The 27554-nt window shown below is 40.1% G+C and overlaps 2 protein-coding genes across 6 annotated transcripts; one reads left to right on the top strand and one right to left on the bottom strand.

The window, feature by feature from the left end:
• LOC119648093 (integrin-linked protein kinase homolog pat-4) lies at positions 1–6449 on the bottom strand. Its single transcript, XM_038049591.1, has 7 exons — positions 6181–6449; positions 2223–2388; positions 1982–2166; positions 1697–1913; positions 1490–1633; positions 1187–1354; positions 1–1125 (listed from the first exon to the last, which is right to left on the bottom strand). The coding sequence occupies exons 1-7, from the start codon at positions 6267–6269 to the stop codon at positions 748–750; spliced, it is 1347 nt and encodes a 448-aa protein (XP_037905519.1). The 5' UTR covers positions 6270–6449; the 3' UTR covers positions 1–747.
• On the top strand, positions 6169–26714 carry LOC119648092. Of its 5 annotated transcripts, XM_038049588.1 has the most exons (10): positions 12701–12805; positions 12880–13123; positions 17239–17344; positions 17514–17648; positions 17759–17940; positions 18142–18417; positions 18700–18944; positions 19012–19228; positions 25317–25445; positions 25508–26714. In XM_038049588.1, exons 2-10 carry the CDS (start codon positions 13047–13049, stop codon positions 25725–25727), a joined length of 1587 nt encoding a protein of 528 aa, XP_037905516.1. In that variant the 5' UTR covers positions 12701–12805; positions 12880–13046; the 3' UTR covers positions 25728–26714. The 5 variants fall into 5 exon arrangements, with proteins under 5 accessions (XP_037905514.1, XP_037905515.1, XP_037905513.1 ...); XM_038049586.1 differs by lacking the exons at positions 12701–12805; positions 25317–25445; positions 25508–26714 and adding exons at positions 6169–6303; positions 19481–20001 and having other exon boundaries at positions 13001–13123; XM_038049585.1 differs by lacking the exons at positions 25317–25445; positions 25508–26714 and adding an exon at positions 19481–20001 and having other exon boundaries at positions 12690–12805.
• Positions 26715–27554: the final 840 nt, after the last annotated feature.

Below are 27554 nucleotides of genomic sequence, written 5' to 3'. Positions count from 1 at the left end.
ATTATTTTAAAAAATTCTATGTTACAATTAACAACCGTATTAAAAGTGTACAATTTTTAGTTAAAACTAATTTTAAAAATACAATTGGATATTTGAACTCAGTTATCGTAAGAAAAGCACCAGATTATAAATTGTCGTTACACCCGCTCGTCCTTGATTTTATAAAAAAACAATATGAATAAAATTTGTGTAAATTTGAATACAATCCAAAAAAATTTCTGCAATTCTGATGCGGATACAAATAATACACTGAGTGTTAATTTAAAATCCACGTAGTCCTAAATCGGGCTCGATTAGTCTTTAGCAAACATGTAAATACTTTAATTCTTAATTGACTAATAATTGTGCAATATTTTTTAGCAAATACTTATACAATAAGGCAGCTGTCGTAGTTCTCAAACCGTTAAAAGCGGACAAGCGTAACACGTAAATTATAAAATTCTTTTAAATGGTTATTCGTAACAAATTCGATTAGGCACATTAACGTCCTCAGAGGACTTCGTCCTGGATGAACTTCTATTTCCTATTCAACTCTAGTTTTTACAGGCACGATTTTGTGTTATTATTTGGATTTTTATATGCAACAAGGAGAAAGTTTGGAAAAGTCGAATTTATAAAAATGGAAGTACGTTCGCAAGCAAGATAATAGATCATATTAATTTCCTGCTCCTTTAGCAATATTAGAATTGAAGTAATGTTCGTTGCATATTTGGCATCAATTTTCCACAAGATAAGTGTTTCAACAAATTAGCGCTTCATTTTATCCAAAATTGGTACAATCATATCGAATTTCGGTCGTTTTCCTGGATCCTCATTCATGCAAATTGTAATCAATTTACTTAAATACGGCGATGTTCCCGGTGGGATTTTTTCGCGTAGACCTTCACAGGCTATCTTCATACCACACTCCATGGGTGATAGATCAGCAAATGGAATTTCACGCGTTGCCAATTCCCACATGCACATGGCGAAGCTCCACATATCGCATGCCTCCCAGTTTCGATCTGCTGGCTTCTTCAACAGAGCTTCAGGCGACATCCACGCAGGATGATACAAACGTCCACGTTCTTGGAACGAGAATTTCGCATCACCCATGTTTATACGTGCAGTTAAGTCCTCGTCGATCTGGAAGTTGTTGTCCAAGTGTTAAATAAATAAAAAATACTGATTGACTTTCTTTCATTACCATCACGTGATAGCTGTTGAGATAATAACGAGGAACAATACGTTCCAGAGAGTGTAGGTAGGCCATACCACGAGCGATGTCCAAAGCGAAACGAACTGCCTGTGCTGTGTCCACAACGACACCAGCGGCTCCGTGGAGCAAGTCGTAAAGCGAGCCCCGTGGCATATACTGAAATCGAATAAAATTTTCCCTTTTATTGAAAAATAACTCCACGCTCAGATGACGATGCCATTTTTTCCTAATTCTTGTCTGATGTTTTGAAGATTTCAAACTTTTAAGTTGTTTTTGAAATATGACACTTACCTGACTAATAACAACCAAATTTGGCGGTGTATTGCATGCTCCGATTACGGGCAAGATATTCGGATGTGAGAAAATCCTCAACTTGGGGAATTCTTCGTTGAAATCTCGCGAAATTCTTGGTGTGCACTGTCTAACGTCTAAGAACTAAGTAAAAAAAAATGTCTACATTGCAGCATTAACAAACTATGTTAAAACCATTTTTCATACTTTAGCGACGATATCATTCTTCTGCCAGCGACCACGCCATGTCTGCCCTGTTGGTGTGATTGCCAATTGACTGCGCAAATCCAAGTCGTTAATGTTGATTCCCTTGTACCGCGATAGAGTAGCATCGCGGGATCGTGTCTTCAGTCCAAGCCAGCTCTGATCCTTAAAGCTAATCTTTTTCATTTCTTGACCGTTACGTTCCGCCAAGTCTTGGAACCTTTGAATTGAGATTCCCAATCAGTTCATTTGCTTATTCAATAGAGAATTAGACTTTTGCTAAAATACCTTTTCGCATAACCCTGTTTTGTTTTGTCTAATGGGGTATCGCCATCCTTGTTCGCCAGCGACACAAGAGCTCCATGATTAATCAAGTCTTCGCAAATAACATCATAGCCCCAGAAGCAAGCATAGTGGAGCGGAGAGTTGCCATGCTCGTTCGTGGCGTTCACATCGGAACGTTCTCTCAAAAGCTAAAAGAATCACCGATTTTTCGCTTTCATTAAAACTATGTAGTGAATATCCTTACCAGCAAAACTATATCGCGATGACCGTGCGCAGCAGCTAAATGTAACGGAATATCATCTCCCATATTTGTTGCGTTAACTCGAGCTCCGCGTTGCAAAAGCATTTCTACGAGTTTATAGTGTCCTTCTTTTGCGCACCAATGCAGAGGACTGAAGCCATGGTCGTCACTAAGAATCAAAAAATTCAAACATTAGATGTCATATGTATGTGCTCTCAAATCAGCAAATAGGAAAACGAAATCTTGATGTCATGAAAAATGTTGGTCCTTATTTAAACAGTTTTATGATAGAAAATTATTTTTTAGCTTCACGATAAAGCAAATTGCTTAGAACAGTTTGAAGCTGGTGTTAAAAATAATCGTTGAATTAATATAATTGAGACGATCAGTTGGCGTTCACTTTATGGTTTGCAAAAAGAAACCATTCACAGCGGCCAAAGTTCCAGTCCCGCAGCTGCCAATGCCAAACCGCACGGAACACAGCTGGCAAAGACACCCTGATTTGATAACATGAAAGCCGAGGTAGTACTTCGTATTTAGTTTTTTCATCAGATACCCCAAAAAATTGAGCCGGCTGTAGTTTTTATTCTAACAAAATGTGGAAGAAGTATTAGATAGATTTCGTATCCACTGGTACAAATGTTAAGAGATGTTAAGGATTAAGCATTAAAATCACTTGTCCTTTAAGAATTTGAAATGTGAATTACGGTATTTCCGAAAATATTTATTTACTGTTATTATAACATCAATTCCGCAATTTTATTTACATTGTATGCTGGCCCCAAGCCCAAATAAAAGAAAGGGTTTGAGGCAACATATCTTGTACTGTCTTCAGTAAAACAAAAATAAAATGATGAGATCAGCGAAAGAGATACATAAATAAAGTATAGCTGGAGTTACTCCACTATGCTAAATGATATTTGATCTCTCTTGAAAAGTTGAAAATGCATTCCATGTCGTTAAAAACAAAAATAATTGTGCTGTATTCAACGCCTCGGAGAAATGCTAGGGTGTTCAGCTCAGTCGACGTGGCAGGACGGTTCTGTCGAGAAATCTGCAAGGGTTCTTCATAATAGCAAACCTCACACGGTTCAAATTCGGAGTTCAATATTATTAGCAAATGTGAAGAACTTAACCAACAAAAGATACAAAAAAGGGCTGGGGAGAAGTAGACTCTTCATGAATGGAATTTGAATATTTCATTCAAATGTCAATTTTTCTCGTTAATTATGACGTCAGCATTTTATTTGTAAGGCTTAGGATGTGGTAAATTTGCACGAAATTGATAAGTTTGAACTGCTATAACTTTGACACGAAACTTGGCATGCGTATGCACGATACTGTCTTCTATGCCGGTGTACCCGTAAGAGGAATTTAAGGGGGATTTTTCAGTAAATTTCTAAAAGTTGGTAATATACTATTAGTAAGTTTATTTGAGCAAATATCAGAACGGAACATCTTTCGAGACTTACATTTCACATAAGTGTTTTACACAAAACCTTGAAAAGGGCGATGGAGAAATAGATTCTTCATATATGCGACTCTAATATTTCACGCGAATGTCAATTATTCTAGTTAATTGTGACGTCAGCACTTTATTTGGCTTTAGAAGCAGTAAGTCCGCGCGAAATTGTTAAGTTTCAACTGCTATAACTTTGGCGTTAATGGCCAGATTTCCATGAGATTTGGTACTAATCGAGACCTTTCATTTGATATCCTACACGACTATATCCGGTGAAAAAAAATTTTAAATCCCCCTTTTGCATGTATGTGGAGCCCCCCTTTAAACTCCACCTAAACTTATGTCATTCGCTGTATACGTGAAATTTCATAGTTCCCATCTGTCCACCAAAATTCGATCGGATCGCTTTAGCCGTTTTGGAGAAAAGTGCGTGTGACAGACAGACAGTCAATCGATTTCAATAAGGTTTTGTTTTACATAAAACCTTAAAAATGGGAAGAATGAAAAACAATTACAGAGCAGTTAGTAGAGTTAAAAGTTACCGTATAAATAGGGGTAGTTTAAGAGGACGAGAGTGTGTAGGCCGGGCTGGGAATAGGCTCATCCGACTGACGAAGATTTCTTTGCCTGCTGGAGCAAGTGGATTTAGCTTAGGGATGAGCCAAATCAACAGCCCCAAGCTCGTCCTCCCTACACTGGAGAAAGTGCTAATAGAACCCCAAGCCAAGGTGCAATAGCATATGCCGAAAGCTGCGCGGCCAATGGAGAGTTTGGCCTTCAGTATGCGCAATTTCAAATAAAACCCTTACCCTAGTGTCTGAGCTAGCCAGGGTGGACATTCTTCCCGGACTACTCGTGCGACTAATGCATGGACTCAATTAACAAAACAAACAAAATAACAAACAGGCGAAAGAAGAAGAAGTGGTGACGCCAGGCACATCATCGGAGGATGAACTGCTGTCATCAAGCCAGGAGACAGTAGCCGTTGAGAGCGGTACAATCGATGCCCGCCGTAGCACACCGCTGTGCTCAAACTAATAGCATGGACCTCCCAGGGCGAGACAGCAGACGGGGCTGATGGTTTCCAGCCTGCAATCCACTGCCGTGAAGCTGGGTGCAGCGAGTAACAGACATATTACTCTTAACTCGAAACGGTCGACTTCGGAGGATCCCTCGAAAGTAAAGACCGACAAGAACGTCGGTCACCGGAAACAAGCGAGCAGAGTGGGCAAAAGTTCGGACGCTAAGCAACCTCTGGAGAAAAGTAAACCACAACAGGCAGCCCACAAGCCACGAAACACTTACGTGTGGCGCTGGCGGCAAGCCACGAACCACTTACGTGTGGCGCTGGCGGCAATTCCGCTAGCGACAAACTAGCCCCGGAGGTATTGACCAGCGTTGAAGCCAGCCTGTCGGAGATAGTTATTGAGCATCTCCTGGACGCCAAAGGCACATTGGATCCATCCCCTGCTTTGATTCCTGTCAGGTGGTCCGTGGGTTCTACGTCATAGCTTGCGAAACCCAATTCTCCGGGGAATTTCTAGGTGCCGCTAAGATCAGCGATATATATATTCATGATTAAATGTCCATTAAAACCAGCTCATGGCGTCGGAAGGCGGAATGACTAACAACCATGAGGGCGAATCATGTTCAAGTCACGTATTTACAAATTCATAATTATTGATAAGTCATGTACTCAATATGAAGGAATGGACCGTAAACTTCGTAAACCGGCTTTCATTGCATAAATACATGCATACATTGTATATTTTTAGATTCGTTTCTCATAAAAAAGTACTAGCCATGATACATTTTCGCTTATATCACCCGAAAGCAATACATATATGTGCACATGAAGAAATCATCAAATGCGTCATCATAACATCGTGGCCAAAAATTAGAGGATAATTGCCCTTTTAAATGTTGGGACCTGAGATCTATGTAATTATTGACCGGCAGAGTTTTCACTCGTACAAACCAATATGGAGAAACCAACCAAAATCTACAAGAATCCAGCCCTAACATCCTTTTCGGGCCAACCAGGATGAATTTCGCTAGAAGATGCACACCGTGGGTACCCAGCTGTGCAAAACGGAATATATTTATTATAATGACAGTTGTGATTCTTAGGAAACGAGAATTTACTACAAGATAGCCCGTTCTTTCCCCTGGTCAGTAGTAGATGCAAATAACACCTTTCTGTACAACATTCCGAATAATCCCATCAATCAGCGTCCATTTGCAGTTTGTTTACCAATCAAGCCGCTTTGTAAACAAACACACTATTCAACACGCACACTACACCACCATCTGTCAGAAGCCAAGGCCGAATCAATCTGGACAAATCACTCACACACTCGCGGCTCATCTCGAAAGTGGCAGATGGGTGTTGTCAAGATTTACGACCAAAAAAGGAAGTCCACAAGTTTTTGGGGTTTTCGCGTGAGATCCGTGCGTTTTTTCGTCCAATTTGCTTGAATCCGAGTGCTGTTCACTTACCCCTGATTCATATCATGTTCCGTGTCGTCTAGCCACAAGCGAACCTGGATTGCGTTGCCTTCCCGACACCAGTGAAAAATATCCTCCATCTTCGCAGGGTTCGTCCGATTTTCGCTCGAGAGGGTGAGTAGTACTTGGCGGAACTTAAAGAACTAAATTCTAAGTATTTAGGCGGACCCGAACTGATAATTTCGCGGCAGATTTGGCACAGTTGCGTGAAGCCACTCGCGAATGAAAATGTCAAGAAAAAACTGTGTCACAGTGTGGGTGAATGAGTCAATTGGGTTGACAGCTGTGTAAATGTAAAGATAATTCGGATTGGTGCCTACAAGCGAACCCCGTGGTGAATTGGTTTTCACGTGCAAAACAGTGGTCGAACACGTTTCCTGGGGAACGTAATGTTTAATTCCGAGAAAATACAGTTTTTTAAGTGCACTTTCCATGATTTCTTTATTTAATTATTTGTTGTTATTTTTTGATCAGTTCTAGTTAAAATTTTAAATTAAGGTAGAAAAGAAAAACCCAAATGACAATGAAAAAAAATGCAGTTTTTAAAACGTTAAACGTTAAGCTAAATGTGGTATTTTAGACATAGATCAGACAAGATTCCTAATTTAGCTTGTTTATAATCACAAATAAATAATAATAATAATCGTTGGATCAAGGCCTTGAAGTGTGTTAGAGCACTTCATTCAAGACCGCAACGGTACATTACAGGATTACAGTACCCTATAGGTGGCAATGGGATCAGCACTGCGCTCGTCCGATATTATTACCCTGATTTGACTCAGGTACTCATTCACAGCTGATTCAACTGGTAGCCGACGTCAAATCACGATACAAATACGACTGCCACCAATGAAATTTGAACTGCGATCTTCCGTACGACAGCCTTGTGCTCTAACCACTCAGCCATCCGGACACGGACATGACCATATTCCAACAGTTTTTCCACCGCTTGCCGCAAAGAAAAAATCTGATCTGTTGCTGATTAGCCTGGAGTGAAGCCTCTTTAGTATAGGCCACTGATGTTCTACGCGTATGGGACTACCCGCCCTAGCAAGATAGCGGAGAATATCTTATAGATGGTACTCAGCATACTCTATAATTTTTATGTATGAGAAAGATAATACCCCATTGTCAATCGTCGGGCATTGATTCGCTATCTAATACTTGGTGTAATTGGCCGCCTCCATATTTAACAAATTCGGTTGTAATTCCATCGGCTCCTGGCGACTTATGATTTTAAGCCGATGAATTACACGAACTGATTTCCCTCTTTGTCTCGGCAGGATGAGCATCGAGGTGTATAGGGTCCTGCTGATTTGTTGGTAAAACTTCCGCGCCTGGTGCGGTTGCTCTCTGTAGTTTTCGAGTTCACAGACCTGTTGACTCTCCCAGGCTTCCTTTTTCGGTCTGTGAAGTCGCTTCTCCGCTCGACGGAGTTCGTAATAAGTCTCTGCGCGAGCCTGCATTCTTTGAGAATGCAACATTACTCGGTATGGAGCATTCTTCCGTTCCGTTACTAGCTTACATTCATCGTCAAACCAGCCGTTCCGACTTTTCTTGCGGCTGGGGCCAAGTATCTTTGTGGCCGTATCAATGATAACGTTCTTCAAGTGGTTGTGAAGATAATTTGTTGATGCTTCATCTCCAGGACATCTATTAGCTGCTGTTATTGCGGCATCCATTTCCCCCTTATAGGTGTTACGGAGGGCTGTATTGTGAGTGGCTTCAGTATTCATTCTCATGTGATTGTCGGATGGAATTGTAGGTGGTGTCATAATTCGAGCTCAGAGCACTATGCCAACGAGATGGTGGCCCGAGTAGCGCACACCAGGTACTTCCAACAACCATTTCGTGCGACACTGCTAACTCAATAATCCGCAGTCCGTTATCATTGGTAAACCTGAGCCGACGTATCACCTGAATACGGGCTCCATTCCTACTTGACTGTTAAAATCTCCAAGTATGATTTTGATATCATACTTGCGACAGGCTTCGAGGGTCCGCTCAACTGCCTCGTAGAAGGTATCCTTCTTCTACCCTGCAGTCTCCTCTGTAGAGGCGTGAATGTTTATGAGGCTTATATTTCTAAATTTGCCTCGCAAACGCATAGTGCATAGCCTTTCGCTTATATTTTCAAAGCCGATAACAACAGGTTTCATTTTTTGGCTGACTAAGAAACCTACTCCGAGCACATAGTGTACTGGATGGCCGCTAAAATATATGGTGTAGCGGCTCTTCTCCAGGAAACCGGTCCCTGTCCATCGCATCTCTTGCAACGCTGTTACATCAGCCTTATATTGGGACAGGGTATCGGCTAGCTGCTCAGCATCATTCGGCCTGTACAGGCAGCGCAAGTTCCATGAGAACGCAAATCGTTAATTCGTTGTCGTTGCCGAGTTCGTCGTTTTAAAATCCATCCTGTCCGAGGCTCCTTCCGTGGCTTCGTAATATCGGTTTTCCGTGTAGGGTTGTCAGCCCTACCTGACCCCTAACCTGGAGGACCAGTTAGTACATTTTGTCCCGTTTTTAAGTGCGGGAGACTCGCCTTCATCCTTCTCCGTCTGCAGTTTTTCATGAAGAAAGAACTCCCAACGATCACCACGTGGAGGTTGAGATAGGGTTTGTATTGCGCCAGTAGTTCCGCAGTTCTTGGCCGACTTGATTCAATGTTATTTCAACAATTTTGCAAATACGGTTGTCAAGAATGCGTTCAAAAATCTTCATGGTAGAGGACAGTAATCGGATCGGACGGTAATTTGAACATTCTTCAGAGCTACCTTTCTTTTTCCATATTGGAACTGTGGTAATTTTTTGCCATTCAGATCCTGTTTTACCTTCCTCAATAACCCAATTGAAGAATTCACTGATCCATAGTGTTGGGTCCCAGTTCTTCGCTTTCAAAAGCTCAGATCCGCGACCTCAGTTGCGTTGACAGGGAAGAGAGAGAAACGTTAATAACTCAACGGCGACGGTTAACATTTCATCAATTGCTCCCAGCTGCATCACCGCCACAGTTTTCGCATTTGAATCTGTAAATTAATTGATTTACAAATATGAGCAAGATTTCTATTAGTTTAGTTCTAATTTTTATTCAAACTACTCGCCCAGGGACATTATTAGGCGCTTCAATTAGATTCCGAATTCCTCCTTCCCCATTGTCAGACTTGTCAAACTTTAAAAAAGTTATAATAAATGAATGAACGCTTCAAGTTTACTATTTCTGTACGGAAAAATATATGTTTATCTTTTAAAGCGAGGAGTCTATTAGTACTCCATGTGCCCAATGACCCAATTGCCAAGCAAAATTAATTACAGTGGGAAGTTATCCGATGTTCCAAAGGTTCCGTTCGTGACCCCAAATATCTCCCAATGCCATCTACTCATCAGTATTAGCCACATGACACTATGGGCTGGATTTTTGATTACCTCTCGACCGTTGTGCAGGTATCCCCCCTAAACCTGAGTAATCCCAGAGAGACAAAAATGTCTTAATTATGTGAGGTACAATATCCTCTGTTATAAGATTGGTAATGCTTGCAATGCAAATTGTTCAATTCTTTGAAAAAAACAAATAAAATTCATTCCTTAAGGGTGGGCCGTTTTTTCCACTTTCTTTGGGATTTTTTTTTAAGAACTAAATAAAGTCACAAATGCAAAATTTTCACCATATATTTACTAATATCTAGAGCATACGTGACAATTTTCAGACCGATATTATCCCCCATTGTTGAAGTGCATGTCAACTAATCCATTCATCTCCAAAAAACTGTTTTTCGGGTGTTTTCCTAGCACCATGGACGCTTCAAGTATAAAAGATTTTGTATTTCCCTATGCGAGGATCTTTGAGTGCGTGGCAATTACACTTGAATAATAATTAAAAATTCAACTGCATCAGCAGCTATTTACACAAATATTTTGCTCTGCAAAGTATTCTATCGATTATAGCTAATCCCATAAGCCTCACCCTAGGAGTTCAGCAGTATTCGCAAATTTGAAAAAGTTCACCAAAAACAGATCCAAACAAGTCGGGAAACCGGAAGCTGGGCGCTTCAGGTATGAAAGGTTTTGTTTGCTTCTTCTGTGAGTATATTTGAGTGTAGAACTATCCCATTTGTAAGCAGTCCGTTATGTATATGCATTTAGCATGTGTGTTAATGTGATATTGATATTTAGTTGCAGTAAATTTACACGGTAAAGTCAAATTTGAGCTACTGTAACTTTGTTACTAATAGTATGATTTTGATCAAACTCGGGGATAATATACTTCGTATTATGTTTTATAATACTACCAACTTTTATAACTCTGGGATAAACTTAAGGGGGGTTTAACTCAATTTCCCCAGAAATATGGAAGTACGCTATTATTAACTTAATTTGAACAAGTATATGGAGAGTATTTTGAGGCCTGGGCACCATATAGAGGCAGCTTCATGATTTTTTTCAGATTTTTCGGTTGGGTAGTTTCAGAGAATGGGTTCGTTAAAAAAATCATCATTTTCCACCCCTCCCACTCCCCGCCTATCTAACAAATTTCAAAACTAAAACCGGCTTCGAAAAGTACTAATCAAGACCTTTCATTTTATACCCCACATGACTACATTCGGTGAAAAAATAATTTTACACCCCCCTTTTACATGTATGGCGACCCCCCCCCCCCCTAAATCTCAACGAAGAAGGATATCACTCACTGCATGCCTGGGCGTCACCAGTTCCCACCTTCTCACTAAATTTCGTGTCAATCGGTGTAGCCGTTAGACAGACAAACAGACATTGAACCGATTTTAATAAGGTTTTGTTTGTTTGATTGACAGCTTTGTTTTACAAACAAAACCTTATTAAAATCGGTTCAATGTCTGTTTGTCTGTCTAACGACTATACCGATTGACACGAAATTTAGTGAGAAGGTGGGAACTGGTGACGCCCAGGCATGCAGTGAGTGATATCCTTCTTCGTTGAGATTTAAGGGGGGGGGGGGGTCCCCATACATGTAAAAGGGGGGTGTAAAATTATTTTTTGGTTTTGTTTTGCAAACAAAACCTTAAAAAGGACTCACCTAATAGCAACAAAGAGTAAAAGGGCTGAGGAGAAGTAACTTCTGCATATATGGGACTTTGATATTTCATTCGAATGTCAATTATTCTCGTTAATTATGACGTCATCATCTTATTTGCGTGGCTTCAGATGCAACAAATTCACGCGAAATTGACAAGTTTAAGCTGTTATAAGTTTGGCACTAATGGCCGGATTTGTGACTGAAGCTTGTCATGCGTATACGAAACATTGTCCTCTATGCTGGTACAAAATCTGATACTCCTAAGATGAACCTAAGTGGGGTTTTTAGTCAATTTCTAAAAGTTGGTAATATACTATTAATAAGTCTATTTGAACAGATATCGAAATGGGACATATTTTGAGGCCTAGATTTCATATAAACGCACCTTCCCGATTTTTTTTCGAATTTCTGGATTGGCCAGTTTCCGAAAATGAGTCCTGTCTGACTTTAAGTGTGCACATTTTGACTCTTTACTCGCGCATTTTATAATTTTCGTCAAAGCTAATATTAGATTCGTAACCGAGACCTTTCATTTGGGATCATATTCATTAATAAAAATGGCATCTCCCCTTTGCATGGATGAGGGCCCCCCTTTAAACTACACGTAAATTTATGTCACTCACATATAGTAAGTGGGATTTACACATTTACACAAAACCTTAAAAAATTAATGATATTTTAATATGTGGAGAATATCACGGTTCGCAAATTAGGATTATTAAAAAATATCAAAAGGGAAATTGCCTTGTTAAATTTTTTTTTTGTAAATTTTAGTGTTTTTTCAAGCTATACATCTAACGTAAAAAACGGCCTGATAAATTGCAATTATCCTAGTTTTCGAACCGTAGAAATATGTTCTGAATAAGTTGTGAAAATTTCAAAGAATTTCATTGGATAGATTTTGGACTTTGACCCGATTTTCAACGTTCGTTTCGAGAAAACCGAATTTACAAATTAGAATGTGATCACTAACCATGGAATCTTAACTGACTATTAAGCTGCTGTACCTAATCCACAAACCTTCAATTTCATTAAGAAAACAATTTCAATTTCAATTCAATTCTGAACGTCGTTCAGACCGGTAAATTCGCTTTTCATTACGACGATCGACCTAAACCTGACGTATGACACTTTACCTGTTTAAGACTGTAATTTCCGGACGACTAGGAATATCGAAAAATCACTTTGCGCAAATATTCTACACTATATCTAGATACAATTGACGCCAAAAAGAATCGATTCCTCGGATCCGACACAGGGGCCATTGAATTAATTTATTTTGCCAGATACCTATTTCGGTGGCTACATTTCACCCGTTTATACTTGAAGTGTCCAATTTCCAGTCTCCAATTTATAATTTATTGATTTAAGTCTGATCCTATCAGCTACATGATGCCCAGATATCCTTGTTAGTTGCAGTCAGTGCTCCCCACAAAATGTTAAATCTTTAATGCATAAGCTTATCAATATTCTAGCTTTCGGATTTGAAAATAAATGGATGAATATCTTTTTAAGAGTGGCTGAAGCATTACGTTTTAATTTTTGAACAATTAGTTTCCTTGGGTAATCACTATAATTACGTAATATTTGTTAGTAAATTTTATGAAGATAGCGACCATTTTTCAACATTTAAATAGGTGTCTCCTTCAATTTTATGAAAACTAGCTGAATACTGTCATTTAGTTACTGAATTCAACGATAGTATCAAGTTATCCTTATTCACCACAATGTTTTGCTTCTCTCCTTGCTGCTTCCAAGGAACTATACAGCGGGGAAAACGCCATTCCGTAAGTAACTTTCAACGATGTCGGAGTGTCACGGTGACTATCAGAAACTTCCGCCCGGTTGGGACTGTAAAGTGGACAAAACAACCGGAAAATGGTAAGATCCTATCACCTAATCTTGTCCTATTCAAGTGCTGTGAAAATTTCGAATATTTCAAGTAGATTTCTCGTAGTTTTATCAATCTAAAATCCTCACATTCCAATAAAATTAAATGGCGCCCATTCCTTGGTCCTGCGCAATCAATGTTTTGCTTCCGTACCAAGCAACCCAGTGGAGGAATGTGATTGCTTACAATATTTCCGTCCACCCCCTGAAAGTAGGTTAAATGTGACAGAGAATGCAGGAGATTTCGCGAAGATGAAGTGGCGCGAGTGTAAAAGGATGCAAAAAGGCTGCATTCGACATAATAGCAATGATGCATGCATGCCTGAAGGAGGCATCAAATGTTAATTGCTTCTGGACTGGGATGGGGGTAGGGGAGTTCAGTGGCACGTGAGTTGACATCATGTCTGAGTGCTCTATTTGTTTTGTGGGTTAATAATGAGCTTGTATCGATTTATGGCATAAGATAGCTACGAGCCATTTAGCTTGGAAGCGGAAGTCACAAGTCATGTGGGAAGGATATTAAGAGGTTTCGTCTGGTTGTCGTTTCATTGCGTCATCAATAAAAATAGATTGTGATCATTGTTGTATTTTTTTCTACATGTTGCTTGTTACTTAGATGATGAAAAGTGGACATCTATGGAGATTACCACAGTTCATTTCAGTGAAGGATATTTCAAATGCTTGCAAAAACATAAAAAAATATAAAATAATAAGCAACGTCTTTTTTTCTCAAAGCTCTAGCTAATTCCGTGGGTTCTTTCTAGCTTTTTAAATGAGCTTCCTATTTGCTCCTGAATAAAATGAGACTGTAAGTTATAAAAGCCATAAAACCTCATTATTCATTATTAATGAAGTCTATTCTCCAGCTTCATTATAATACTAATCACAGGGGACCAAGTACTTGAAAGTAACGTATGAATGAGAGTTATATGATACTCCTTATAACCATATATCCGTGTTGCCAAACAAGCTAAATAATGAAGTTTGTAAGGCAACGGACTTAATACTAAAAATACAAATGGATCGGTGAGAGAAGGGTGGAAAGGTTTCACAATTGAATAAAAGGGCAACAAGTCGATTATGAGCAGAATCTTGAGTGTCACGTGGCTTATGTCTGAAGTTGAGGTTGACCTTACGTCAGCCTATGGAAATACTGTTTTGCTGAACATTAACCCTTTTGGAACGAAGTAGTTCAGTACTTATTGTTCGTTCTTTGCTCTTCATGGGTGAATCTGGGCTTAAGTTTTGGGAGCGATAAAGTTCTGTACCTTCTCTGTAAAAGACCTTAAGCTCTTTGTTAGTTAAAACTGCATTGCGGGAGACCGTGGTATCTGGAAATTCGTATCGCGTGGAAATCACCTTCAAAATTTCGTTTGCTGAAATCGATGTAGCTGCCGTCGTTTGCGGAATTTTCTCCCCCACCTTGACATGGAAATGATGACCTTAGAAATGGCCAGCGTAATTGATATGAACCCCTATCAGTTGCTCTCGAGTTCTTCGCATTCCTACGCTCTAAGACAACATGCATCTTCCTCAAGCAGGCAAAGACCGTCTGTCCTAGGGTGAAGAGATTTTGGCACACTGTTTTTTTAGCTAAGGCAGGCCTAGACCGGATACCGGTTGTTGCGCCGTTGATGATGATGATGTTTTTTTAGCTGAAGCAGGACGAGCGCGGTCGTTCTAATGTATCAATGTCCTCGCCGATGGATTTCTAGTAAACATAGCGTCGAAGAACTGATTCATTTGCAGCTCTAGCAATACCACAATGGAACCGTTCAACCTGAATTCGCAGTTTGGGGGCCACTTTCAGAACGAATCCATCCTTTTCAAATAGGATAATTAATTTACTTCAATGGGATGCTCCTTTATCCTGATTTTGAAGTCTTTGTTGATTTGAAAAGTTTTTCTGTTTTTGAACCAGAAACCAGTAGTTATCCCCACTGATCCCACTGGTGTTAGTTCTGTAAAGTTTATGGATTTGAAATAGGTCCAAATTTCGATTCGAAATTTATAGGGACTTTGACGAAGAATTTGCTAGTTTCTTCTGCTTTTTTGACGGCGCGGACTGATGTGCACCTTGCTCCATGTTGAATTTCTTGCTCCAAAACCATCCATTGTAGTCCTCTGATAATTGACCGCTGTAGAAAATTTTGAGCTCCATTTTCCCATTTGGCTGCAATCGAATGTCAAACTAGCAATTTGGATTACAATACCCTATAGGAGGTAATGTGGTCAGAATTGCGCCCGCCCGAGATTATTACTCTGATTTGACTCAGGTATTCCTTTACAGCTGTTGTCGCAAAGCATACCAGATGAGTTCGTGTGGTACACGGTCAAACGCTTTCTCTAAATCCAGAAATGCAATGTAAAGAGGGCGATGTTTCCAACGGTTTTTCTCCATGAGTAACCGCGCATCGTGTACTTTCTTGCCAGTCAAATGGTGTTCTTCCTTCCTTAATAAAGAATTCACTGAGCCACATTGTTGAGTCCCAGCTCTTTGCTTTCCAGAGCCCAGATGCAATGTCGTCAGTTCCTGTGGCTTTCACTGATTTCATTTGTTTTATTGCCTCCTCGACTTCAGTTGCCCTGACAGTTAAGTCCTTGAGTGTTTCACGTAGGTACCTGTCGTGGAGATTTAATCCTACGGTCTTCTTAAGACACGGATTGATTTTGTGACCACAATCAGAGCCACGCTGTGACAAGCAACAACGGTACCAGTCTATACCAAATGCATGGCTTAGCATTCATACTGGTGGATGCAAGACCTGCCTAAATATCTACCGAACTAAGGAGTACGGTACCCGTGTTGAAATAAAACACCACGCCGAGTCCCGAAGATCTCTTCTCACTTGAGCATCACCACAGCCCCCATGAAGCTCCCACTAGGGGGCCAACCGCTAACAACCGAGCTTTACTCACATACAAAAGGAATTCTCCAGAAGTATATGAGTCCAGGAGCTATCTCGGTTCTCATGGTACCAGTATACCCCTGGTAAGGTTTCGTGACTATTGCCACTTCAGATGAGTCCCCGTGCAGACTCGGGTCTGATCGCCCTAATTAAGCCTTGGAGCATTCGCCTACTGCTTCACGGCCGGCAAGCCAATGCCATACAGCGTGTCCCGGTGCCACCACTTGGAGGTTCTCCTCGGCCACTTGGTATTGGTTCAGCCGACAGGGTTGCCACCCCGTCTTCCTCACCTTCACCTCTGAGCACCAATTGCGCTGACAGGTGGAACTGGTCCAAATGTCGGCAATGATTGCGGAAGTGGAGGATGAGCAAATTCTTCAGTTGAAATCTGCTCGAAGTATTCTCGCCATCTATCCGTTGCGGCTCGACGGTTGGTAAGCAAAGTACCGTTCTTATCATTAACGCAACAGAAGTGTTCGATATCCTATATACGCTTGTTGCGGCTTTTAGCAAGTCGATACAGATCTATCTCGCCATCCCAAGTGTCCAGTTTATCGTAAAGATTTTTGTAACGGTTCGCTCGGGTGACAGCGACTGCTTTCTTTGCTTCCCGGTTGACATTCTTATAAATTTGCCAATTTCATAATAATTTGTGGTAGAGGCGTCTCTTTTCAGGGAGCTTAATTTCAACATCATCATTCCAAAGCCAAGTATCTCGGTTGATGTGCCGTTTACCCGGCTTGGTGACCCCGAGGGTTGCAGAGGCCGCTTTGTGGATCATGTCTTTCATTTGGTTCCACGATTCTTCCATATTCGTAATGGTCGGTAATCGTGTGCGGCCGATGTTGAGGTGCGATGGTCTCATAGAGAACGGCTTGGCAATTAGTTGGCGTCTTATGAGAATATAGTCGATTTGCGTTTTACTGTTCCCACTATAAAATTTAGGAAGATGGGACAGTCGTTTGATGAACCATGTATTCATAAGTACGAGGTCATGGGTGTCCGTAAAATCGATTATACGCTCGCCACCCTCATGGCACGCTCCGAATCCCTTTCCCCCATGGCACCTGTTACAGTCACATACTCCTTAAGAAGTAAAGAGAGATATGCTTCCCATTTCTAATTAAGTCAAATGAAATTTGAAATCGCATTGACAAATGAGTACCTAAAGACTAACATATATGTTCGTGCTTCCAGCTACTATATTAACTACTTCACCAAAGCCATGCAACTAGAAGATCCAAGGAAACGCTACAAACAGTTGCAAAATGATAAATGTTCATCGGAGTCCATTGCGATGCAAGTAAGTCTCCTTACGAGGGAAACCCATATTTCCATTGTATCATACACCAAAGTTGATGTTTGGCAGAATTTTTCACCATGAATGCTAATTCCAAATTAATAGATAAATAATGTCTTTTTCAATGTTGTATTATGTTTGTGTACAGTACATTATTCTTTCTTAAATATAGCCTCTGCATGGGTCCCCCTATCATGTGTACCCTGCAAGTAACTATCCTGCTGTTAAAGCGTTTCAGGGTCCCAACCCAAGTTTACACAACGTTTCAGCAAGCCCTCTTTTGTCGACGAAATCGCAAGTACAAATGGTAAGTTATGAATTCAGTGATTGTTCAGCGGAGAGTGGTTTTTATCAAGCATGAATTATCTGTTGAGTTGTTGATAAGTGAATATTTTTAATAGAGAATGTATGTTTCAGGAAATGTCTTCCATTCTGCGCCCATCCAGTCCGCAGACTCCGCGAATAAATAATCTTCCAAGAAGGCAAACCATTCAGGAAACGTCTTTCTCCAACAATATCGATACAGATGCCGTTGTGGCAAAAATCAACAACATGTTCCCCACTGCTAGTGAGAACCACATTCGTCTCTTGCTAAAAAAGTAAGTATACGTTTTCACGGAAATTGGATTGCGCTTTGATAATGATCTAAAACCACTAAAATGTTTTCTGCTTTCACGCTTTCCCCACTAAATAAATCTAACTAACTTTCGCAATGTTAACTCTTTCTTCTGCTGTACATATTGGTCAAACGATGCATTTGACCAAATTACAATTGGACTGGATTGCTTTGAAATGCGTAGATATTATAACCGAGAAGCAGTAGTTATAAGTGCGCTGCAAGTTGAGAAACATCCGGTTACAATGCCCGGACCATTTGCCACGCCACCGGCTCAACGTCATTTGTTCCACAGCAACTCATCTGTGTTTCAAATGACCCCGCCATCTCGCCGTTTTGATCCTATGCTATCGCGTACGGCAAGTCCTGCTCCTGGACGTCTAGGAAGTATTGTTAGCGGTTTGTACGGATCTCCGCGCTATTCGCCGAAACCACATTCGTCTCCGAAGATGAAGCTGAGGTTAACAGATTTATATGAAATTGATTTACCTTTGTTTGCATTTCAAACCTCTTTCGTTAGTGCTTCGGCTTTAATAAATATCGGATTACTTTTTATTGTTTGTACTTTAGTAATGTCTAAAGAAGTTTTGTGTTTTATTTAGGATCAACTGAGTAACATGCACTGATCATATATCCTTAGATCACGTATCTTTAACTATTGATTATCCTTACACATTTTCATTAAGCTCGTCCACCCCAAAATCGTGGTTATTGACTATACTCATTGACTCTTTCAACACAGATACCTGAAGAATGTTTTTCCAAAAGCGGACGAAACCCTTCTACTGGATATTCTCGCAAACTCTGATAATAATGTACAGAAGGCGTCAGAGAAACTCGTTTCTATGGGATACACAAAACGTGATATGCTAGCTGCTCCTAAACTTTCAAGTCGCATGGAGGAGGCGAAGCGTACAGCTGAATCCAGTGACGAAAAAATCATCCCTCTTCATCCGAAGGTTCTAACAGCAGAAGAAAAAGAATCAAGTCAGTAATAAAAAAAAATATATCTCGAAAGAACTATTGAGTACATGATATCCTCTAAAAATTGCAGTTAAGCAAACACTTCAGACACAATACAAATCCATCGCAGAACGAATCATTCTGATGGCTCTGGAAAGTGTTAACTATTCCGAAGACCGAGCTTCTCAGATTCTCCAAATTGTTCTTCAGGAAGATGAATCCAAGGAGAAGAAGAAAAAGCCAAAGGAAGGAGAAACATCGAAGTTGGAAGGCGTTGTGAAAGAAGAGCCGGAGACTATAAGCGAAAGGTAATCCTAATGCACAACCCATTCATTCATGATATGTGTAGCACTGTGCTCATATGGACATACTGCAAACTCGTTCATCATATCAAAATTAATTTCATGCACTTAATTTCCAGCTGATGATATCTTGTGTTTCCAATATTTCTCTTAATGCATGCCACAATATTGTCGGTTTTCATAAAATTGATCTTTTAAACTTCTTAAAAGAATTCGACACAAAATCTATCTATCTCTTATTAATTATAACAAATGCAGCATAAACGAGTCTCAAGTAACAGAAGATACTCAAGCGACAGCTGTTACAAAATGCACTCCATCGAAAGAATCTTCATCATCACTGCTATCCCCACGCGCAACGCATGAAGGACAACTTGAAACGACAGTGGACAGTGGCACTGTAGCTACCTCACCTTTAGCCTCATCTGCTGTACAAAGTTGCGAAGTCAAAATTGTAGAATATTGTTACGATAGTGTACCCATTCCCGTTTTCGATACTCCGTGCTTCATTGCAACAACATATCATGAGCCAGGGGGACAAGCACAGTCGCCTCATAGTTCTACTTCTTCACCACCATCATCATCATCATCACCATTATCTAGTAGCTCATCAATTGGTCATAGTGTAAACTTGAAAAAAATTCGTTCAAAAGCCAAGTCTGATTTCACAAAGTATGCTATAAATCCAATTTTCGAATCTTCTCTTCTTATTCTATTTCCTTTCTTTAGTTTGATTAGTCGATAGTTTTTTTATGGGCGAGGTATTCTCAATTTGTTTTTTTTTTAAAATATAGTCATCACCCTCATTTCCGCCCACTCGTCTATACCAACTTCTCTGTACACATAAAGCCCGTAAAGTGGACATTCAATAATTAATAATGTCCTTATATACGTGGTTCATTAGCATTTTTTATTTGTACACAATTTCGGAATTGTTATTAACGAAACCTGCATCCATATAATTAGTTGATTAGAATATATGCTTCCATCTGTATGGTAGCACAGACCTCAAGGGATAGATTCTGCAAAAACATCTTGGATACCTCATTGCTTGATTGAATTGTCATAGTGCAAATATCATAATACCATCAGCCACCAATAGCCTAATTTTCATAATTTGTACAATCAAGACGACGCAAATCCTCTCTTTTGACCAGAACAGCCAAATATGTAATCCATATTACCTACTATTTACTCATCTGATCCGAGTCTGGTTATTAACGGCGTTTTTTCTTGGTTTGACTATCCAATATCCGATAAACTGACTGTTGAAAGCACTATTCGTTCACTATGAATGATTGGCATTCTGATATCAGCTTATCGTGTAATTACAACCCTTTCCCAATTCTATGGTTTGTACAAAACCCGTAAACTATTCTGCTTAGTTGGCAAATCTTCAGCAATATCGTATTAATTTCCCTCTGTATATAATCTTCATCGAAAGTCTCGAAGAATGCTACTTTCCTCGCCTTTGTAAAGAGGCTTTTATCATCACTACTCCCTATCCTGAATATTGCTGTGTAGTCTGGTGCCCCTTCCGTAACCGTGACTGTCGCGCTCTTGAAGCTGTACAATGTAAATTTACGCGAACCCTCTTTTTCAAAATAAAATTTCCCCGGGGTAAACTACTACGTCACGGCTACGAACTCTCAATCTTTTTTTCCCGCAACAACGCCACATATTCCTTGATATGTGTACCCTTTTCAAACTCTATTTGTCTAATAGACCACTCTGACAAATCCAAAATTGCCTCTCGTAGTATACCCAGTGCGGACATTTTGGAAGTTCCTTTCGCGGAATTTGAAATCTATATTCATTTCCTGATCCCGAAACTATGGCGGTCCTACCACGCCCTACAGTTTGGCTCCTTTGGCTCTGTCTTCTTTCTTAGTTTTATGCGAGAGTTTTATCGCCAGACTTGTGGCCATACAGAGATTGACCGCACCAACACAATGGAGGCACGTTTCATCGAAGGATACCCTGCAGATATCATATCGCGTGGTACGACTACATGCAAGTTCTCTGAAAATGCTATGATTTGACCTCTAGTTTTTAAACCGCAAGGTGACAGCTCAGTCGGCAAAATTGCAATGACGGTACGCCAAAAGTACGTATCAGAACAATATTTTCGATAGTAGCAATCACCGTAATTCATTCTCGCTGCTTCAATGAATAGTGGCTTATATACTGCGTTCCGTGAGCATCGCCAGAAAAAAACACAATCAAAAAAATCCCAGCCATGGTTCACTACACAAGAGCGACATAATAAAATCCATCCTAAAGCACATGCAACGACAGAAGCTCCATGAAGATCTAGAAAATCTCATAAAACACAAAGCGTCGAGAAGCAACAATGCCTCCTTAGATCAATTCGTCGATGAAAATGGGCTGATTCACGTAGAAGGACGCCTACAAGTTGGTAATATCCCTTACGACACTAAGCATCCAATTTTAATCCCATATGATCATCCCTACACAAAGCTCATCACGAGCGAGGTTCATCTACGACACAAGCAAATACTCCTAGCCATCACCAAGCAGCGTTTTTGCCCTATCAAGAGGAAAACCATTGCTAGATCCATTATATAAAACTGCGTGCATTGTACCAGGGCCTATCCCAAACAGTAACATTAGCTTCTCGGAACTCTGTCGAAACATCGTATGCAACCCGCTTTTGTTAATGCTGGCGTCGAGTTCTGCGGGCCGGTGTGGATACACTACCATGTTCGAGACAAAAGTCCAGAAAAGGTCTATATCGCGGTTTTTTGTTGCTTCGCAATTAAGGCTATACACCTTGAAATTGTCAGTAACCTGACTACAGAGGGTTTCATCACAGCATTGAAAAGGGTAACATGGGTAGACGCGGTGACTGCAAAAACATCTATTCAGACAACGCGACAAATTCCAATCAGTCATCAATTCAGAAATCAATTTGCAGACCTTCAGGACGTTTTCAGAACGCATAATCAGAGAGAAAAATCAGCAGAAAGTGCACTTCAAGAGGCGTCGACTTCCATTTCATACTTCCAAGGTCTCCTCAATTCGGCGGCCTTTGGGAAGCCGCAGTTAAATCGGCAAAATAGTTGATGCAGAGCAAACTATCCTCCACCTCACTTACATACGAAGAAAGGGAGACTTTAGTAATCGAGATCGAGGCGATCTTGAATTCGAGGCCAATGACCCACACGACCTTTCGCCACTTATTCCTGGCCACTTCTTAATAAGTGAGCCTCTTACCTCAACTATCGATGTCGAAGCTCAGCCTAACAAAATCAATCTAAGCAGTTGCTTACTGCCATGCGGAATAACTTTTGGAAGAGTTAGGAAGAGAGTACCTCAACCAGCTACAGCAACGATACGAATGGACGGAAAGAGAACAAAACATTGAACCCGCACAATGGGCATCTTAAAAGACCATGTTCCACCACGTGTTCGGATGGCTCACGTGTTTAGCGCGCTGAGCTGTCGTAGCAGAAGGTCGCAGTTCAAATCCCACTGGCGGCAGAAGGATTTGTTATCGTGACTGGGTGTCGGATATCAGTCGACTCAGCTGTGAATGAGTACCTGAGTCAAAGCAGGCTAATAATTCCGGCCGAGCGCAATGCTGACCCCTTTCTCTCCTACAATGTATTGTAGTGTACCGTTACGGTCTTGAATGAAGTGCTCTAACACACTTCAAGGTCCTGCTCAAATATGGATTGTTGCGCCAACGATTATTATTATTATGTTCCACCACTTAAATGGCCAATGGGACGAATTGCACAAATATTTCGGAGCGAAGATGGTCTGGTGCGTGTAGTCGAAGTCAAAACCGCTTCTGGGCTACTGCGGCAAGTAATGCACGTTAGTCCCCTTACCCGCAACTACATCCAAGGACTTTTCAATTGAACTAGACAGTATCGAATCTCAACTCTCCAAACAGGAATCTGGTTTCAGCGAACTTGCACCTAGTCCCTCCAGACAAGAAACTGGCATTATTGAGCCTCGACCTAGCACCTTCACAGATCAAACGGCTTCGATCAAAAGGCAGTGAAGCGCGTGAAATAAGAAGGGAACCCACAGGGGCACAGTCAACAAGGCAAACATAATAGTGAAATTACCGAGAGTAGAATTGCCCAATTTCGTAACCTTTTCATTGAGATAGTGCTCAGACAAAACCTTGCTGACTGCCATAAGTTGTGGTATTTGTTCTCTTTACGTTTCAGGGTGACTTGATATCTTCTACCAAACAAATATATGAAAACCCGAGAATCAGAAGGTATTGTAAGAACTGGATTCGGTACTCCCAATAACTCTTCCAATGCTATGTGCTCTCCCACATCCGTTGTTAGCCCAAAGATCTAATCGAATTAAGCCTTGCGGTTTCGTCCAGGGCAGAGGCAACTCATCAGGCGCTGCCTCACCTCTGCCCTGGGAGCAGCGTGACCGAACTAATTTCAAGGTGGTATATGCTCCATTTTATTAATTCAAAAACACGTTATGTGTATGAATTATAACGAACACAAATCCGCCTTGTAAAATTTGTAGTCCTAAACCGAAAAAGACTAAATAAAATTTTGTTTAGAAATTGAGAGATTCCTAAGTCCGCCATACACTTAATTGTGGACCGGACCAGTTGGAAAGCAGCATGCTGGTCTACAGAATCCTCATTCTTGGGCAAGCACCCAAGATGTAAAATTTAAGACTTGCGATTTCGTCCAGGACAGACGCTGCGAAAGCATGTTGCTTTCCAACTAATCGAATTAGTTTATGAACTGCTCTCATTGCAGTGCTTTGAATAAATATATCCAAGGGCTGCAAATTGAGTAATGCATTTAGAGCTGCGCCGGATTTCGTGCTCTTGGTACCTTTTATACCCAGACACGCAGTTCTTTGCGGTGCGGCTAGTTTACGGTGAAAACATTTTTGTCTCACCTACGCACTACGGATGCATTAGCGAACATCAACCTAATGATAGCAATATATATCCACATTACCATATGAGACGTGAGTCCCAAGGTCTATTTGCACAGCCCATAAACTGTGAGTGCTCGTTTCAACTGTTTGGGGGCAGCGTTTCGTTGATTCTGCTGTTAGGTAGCGATCGACACCCACTTCAGCACACAGTAATCTCTACATTAGCATAGCATAGATTCACTTAATTAAAGTATCATCAACATCATGCGCTCTGACGGCATCACAAAGTTTTTGGAAAGGAGCACAGTCAAACGCGCCTTCAATGTCCACGAACACTCCCATCGTGTACTCACCCTTCAGAAATGCATCCTCTGTCTTTGAAACCAAAGAATGAAGGTCAGACTTTAATAATATTGAGGCAGACCATATTCATTCATTCAAAAAGACGATGCAACTTCCATTGGCGCCATATGACACTAAATGGCGCACTGAGACATCACAAATGTGCCCGGATCAACCAGTGCAAGATGAACCGGAGTGGTCATTTCAACGATATATTGTTGGCATAGATTATAGCAAAGATAATACAGAACCATTTTGGGCAAAATTACTGTGTTTTATTTAAATTTTAACCCCTGTCGTTCTCATTGCTAAACACTTTTAAAAGTTAGCAAACATATTTAAAGAGTTCTTAAAATATTGTGCTAAAAATAAAAATTTTTTCTGCACAAATTTCACCCTGGGCTGGGATTTTCTCTATACAAATGTATCAATACAATGACAACATCCTTATTTAGAAAGCTAAAATCTAGTAGCCTATCCAACTTTATCTATCTCCATTGATTTTCTGTTTTGTTTTCCTCCATCTTAAAAGAATACCTCTGCCAATAAAAATATGATTTATTTTTTCTTTTTCGTAGTTTTAATCACTTTTCACCTTTCTAAAAATATTTCTATCTGAAGCATAGATAACAGCAAATATCGTAGTTAGTTCTTCGCACTTCATAGTAGACTTCTGCACAACGTCCACTTGACACCCATAATTTCAAATATATTTCTCTTATTATTATCCATCACATAACTGTACTCATTGAACTTATTGGAATCCATTCTTTTCACTTAGTTGATGTCGATCTGCTTGCTTTTCTCTCATTACTGATTCAATAGTCATGTTATCTAAAATTCTATTTCTGAGTAGAAGCACTCCAAAAACAACATCTGATGAAGACTCACCGACCAAAAAGGAATTCCAATCTATATTAAAGCGTATTGCAGCCAAAGGACCCAATTCAGAATTATGTAACGGACCCAATGAGGATTTATTACTGTAAGTTCATTAACAGCATAACGATGAATGTGTGTACAACTAACCATAAAATCTATTCACAGTGCTGATTATGTAACTTGGAGTGGTGCGAATCCAGACATATCATTGGGCCGTAAAGGAATAGCACAAGGAGCAGACGCTACATTACTCAGTGATCGCAACACCACCCTCGCACTCGGGCACAACAATGAACTGTGCAAGGGTCCACAGGTGGGGCTTGCCAAGGGCAGTATTTACTCGCAAATTAACTGTGCACTAAACACTAATGTAAAATGCAACTAAACTAGTAACCGACAGGGTTAGGTTGTACCAGTTATTTATGTGACTTTTTGTGCCAAAATTATCATCATAATTGGCTGCATCTTGAATTCATTCATGTCACATATTTGAATCCATCCTCAACTATTTGAAACTAATTTAATTATGATTTTATTTCGTTACTACAGGGGGATAGTTGTAGAAAAGGTGAAGCGAGGCAAATTAAATAACAATCTTTTCGATTGGCCTCTATTTTCTTATATTATATATGTAGGATTTAATATGGGCTTCGCTAAAGGGAATGTGTAATATCTTTTATAATTTAATTAATAGCAACTCGGGGTAGCACTAAAACCCTTAACGTAAACCATTAAATTGAGCGACATAATTGTTGGTTTAGGTGAATATTATCTGGGGTTTGAAGTGCAAAGAAGCAAGTTTCCGATACCTTGATTGAGATTTTGGAAGTACAAATGAAAATTAGCAGGGAAGAACAATTGTGCAAATGTGGAAAGTCAAATATTTCTGCATTTTCCAAGCCGTAAATGAATTTCATGGCAGCATAAGCCTGGTTGTTTTAAACTGGATCCACGGTTAAATTATTTCCTTTTTTTTCAGAAGAGATAAACCGGGTTAACCTCATAGTCGAAAGTAATCAAACTTTAAAGCAACAATTTTTATTTGAACGCTATGAAGTTCCCAAATTTCCAACTAAACCCCAGAAAGATTGCATTTTGACTAAAAGTTAACAGCGCATGATACAATAACCATTTTATTTCCGAGACACCGGGAAATCAACCGAGATCCACATCAAATCATTTGTAAGATTCAATGCTCGGCAATGCTTATTCGTATTGCATTCGGTTTCTCCTTGGCATAAATGTTGCTCAAATCATACTTCAAGTCCTTCAATTTGTAATTATTCTTTAATTTTTCAAGTTTTTTTGTCCATAGAAAATGTCCGCCATGAAATTTCAAAACCAAATACACTATGCAAAATCCGTATTCGTACACCATCATTTTAAGCATTAATTTGGAAAGTGCCTGTAATGAAAGTGAGGAATTATTACAAGAAATTTTCTTTTTCTTCAGCCTTTGTCCCGTTTAGGTCTGCCTTTTGGTCGTTTACCATCGACTTCGATGTTCACACCAATCTTGGCAAGTGAATTCTCGTTGGCACGAATTGCGTGACCATACCATCGAAAACGCCTCTCTCGCAACTTTTCCACGATCGGTGCAACCCCATATCGATCGCGGATATCTTCATTTCCGATGTGATCAAAACGTGTCACGACCCTAGTCCTACACAACATCTTCGTCTCCATTACCGCAAGACGCCGTTCATTGTCTTTTATAGTCGGCCAACACTTAGAACCGTAGAGAGCGACTGAACGGACGACATTGCGGTTGTTTATTGAAAACAGTAATATACAAACATAAAAAAAACATTTCTTATTCTGATCCAAACAAAATCCGTATTGGTACACTTAATTGGATTAAAAAACGTAACATAATTTTATTTTTAGAAATTTATTGGGTGCCCTTTCTGTTTTTTATTGCCTTAAGTGGCATAGATTCAACTAATTTTGTGTTAAATTTGGTGAAATTTTTTCCTATTCTGTAGGCAAAGCGATTTTAAGGTCTATGGTGTTCCTTATTAAAATATTTCAATTTTTTTCGTAAAAATATAGCCTAAATTTTCTATGGGATTAATATCGGGACTTTATGGAGGCGTATTCCACCATTTTCGATAATTATAAAGCAACCAAAGGCGCCTATTAAGTGCAGTATGTTTTGGATCATTATCCTGCTGAAATATGTACTTTCTGTGCATGTTCAAATTTCGGGCAC

The sequence above is a fragment of the Hermetia illucens genome, chromosome 2 (assembly GCF_905115235.1).
Source record: "Hermetia illucens chromosome 2, iHerIll2.2.curated.20191125, whole genome shotgun sequence".
In the NCBI taxonomy this organism is placed as follows: Eukaryota; Metazoa; Arthropoda; class Insecta; order Diptera; family Stratiomyidae; genus Hermetia; species Hermetia illucens.
Note: the sequence above shows the minus strand (reverse complement) of the source record. Positions and strands in the feature narration are given on the sequence as shown.

Coding starts and splice junctions, on each gene's coding strand:
- LOC119648093 (XM_038049591.1), bottom strand. CDS start 6,269: ATGGAGGATATTTTTCACTGGTGTCGGGAAGGCAACGCAATCCAGGTT. Junction 1,914..1,981: donor AAACAGGGTTATGCGAAAAG/GTATTTTAGCAA, acceptor CTCAATTCAAAG/GTTCCAAGACTTGGCGGAAC. Junction 1,126..1,186: donor TCAACAGCTATCACGTGATG/GTAATGAAAGAA, acceptor AACAACTTCCAG/ATCGACGAGGACTTAACTGC.
- LOC119648092 (XM_038049586.1), top strand. CDS start 13,047: ATGTCGGAGTGTCACGGTGACTATCAGAAACTTCCGCCCGGTTGGGAC. Junction 17,941..18,141: donor ATTCGTCTCTTGCTAAAAAA/GTAAGTATACGT, acceptor TGAAATGCGTAG/ATATTATAACCGAGAAGCAG. Junction 19,229..19,480: donor CCGGAGACTATAAGCGAAAG/GTAATCCTAATG, acceptor TAACAAATGCAG/CATAAACGAGTCTCAAGTAA.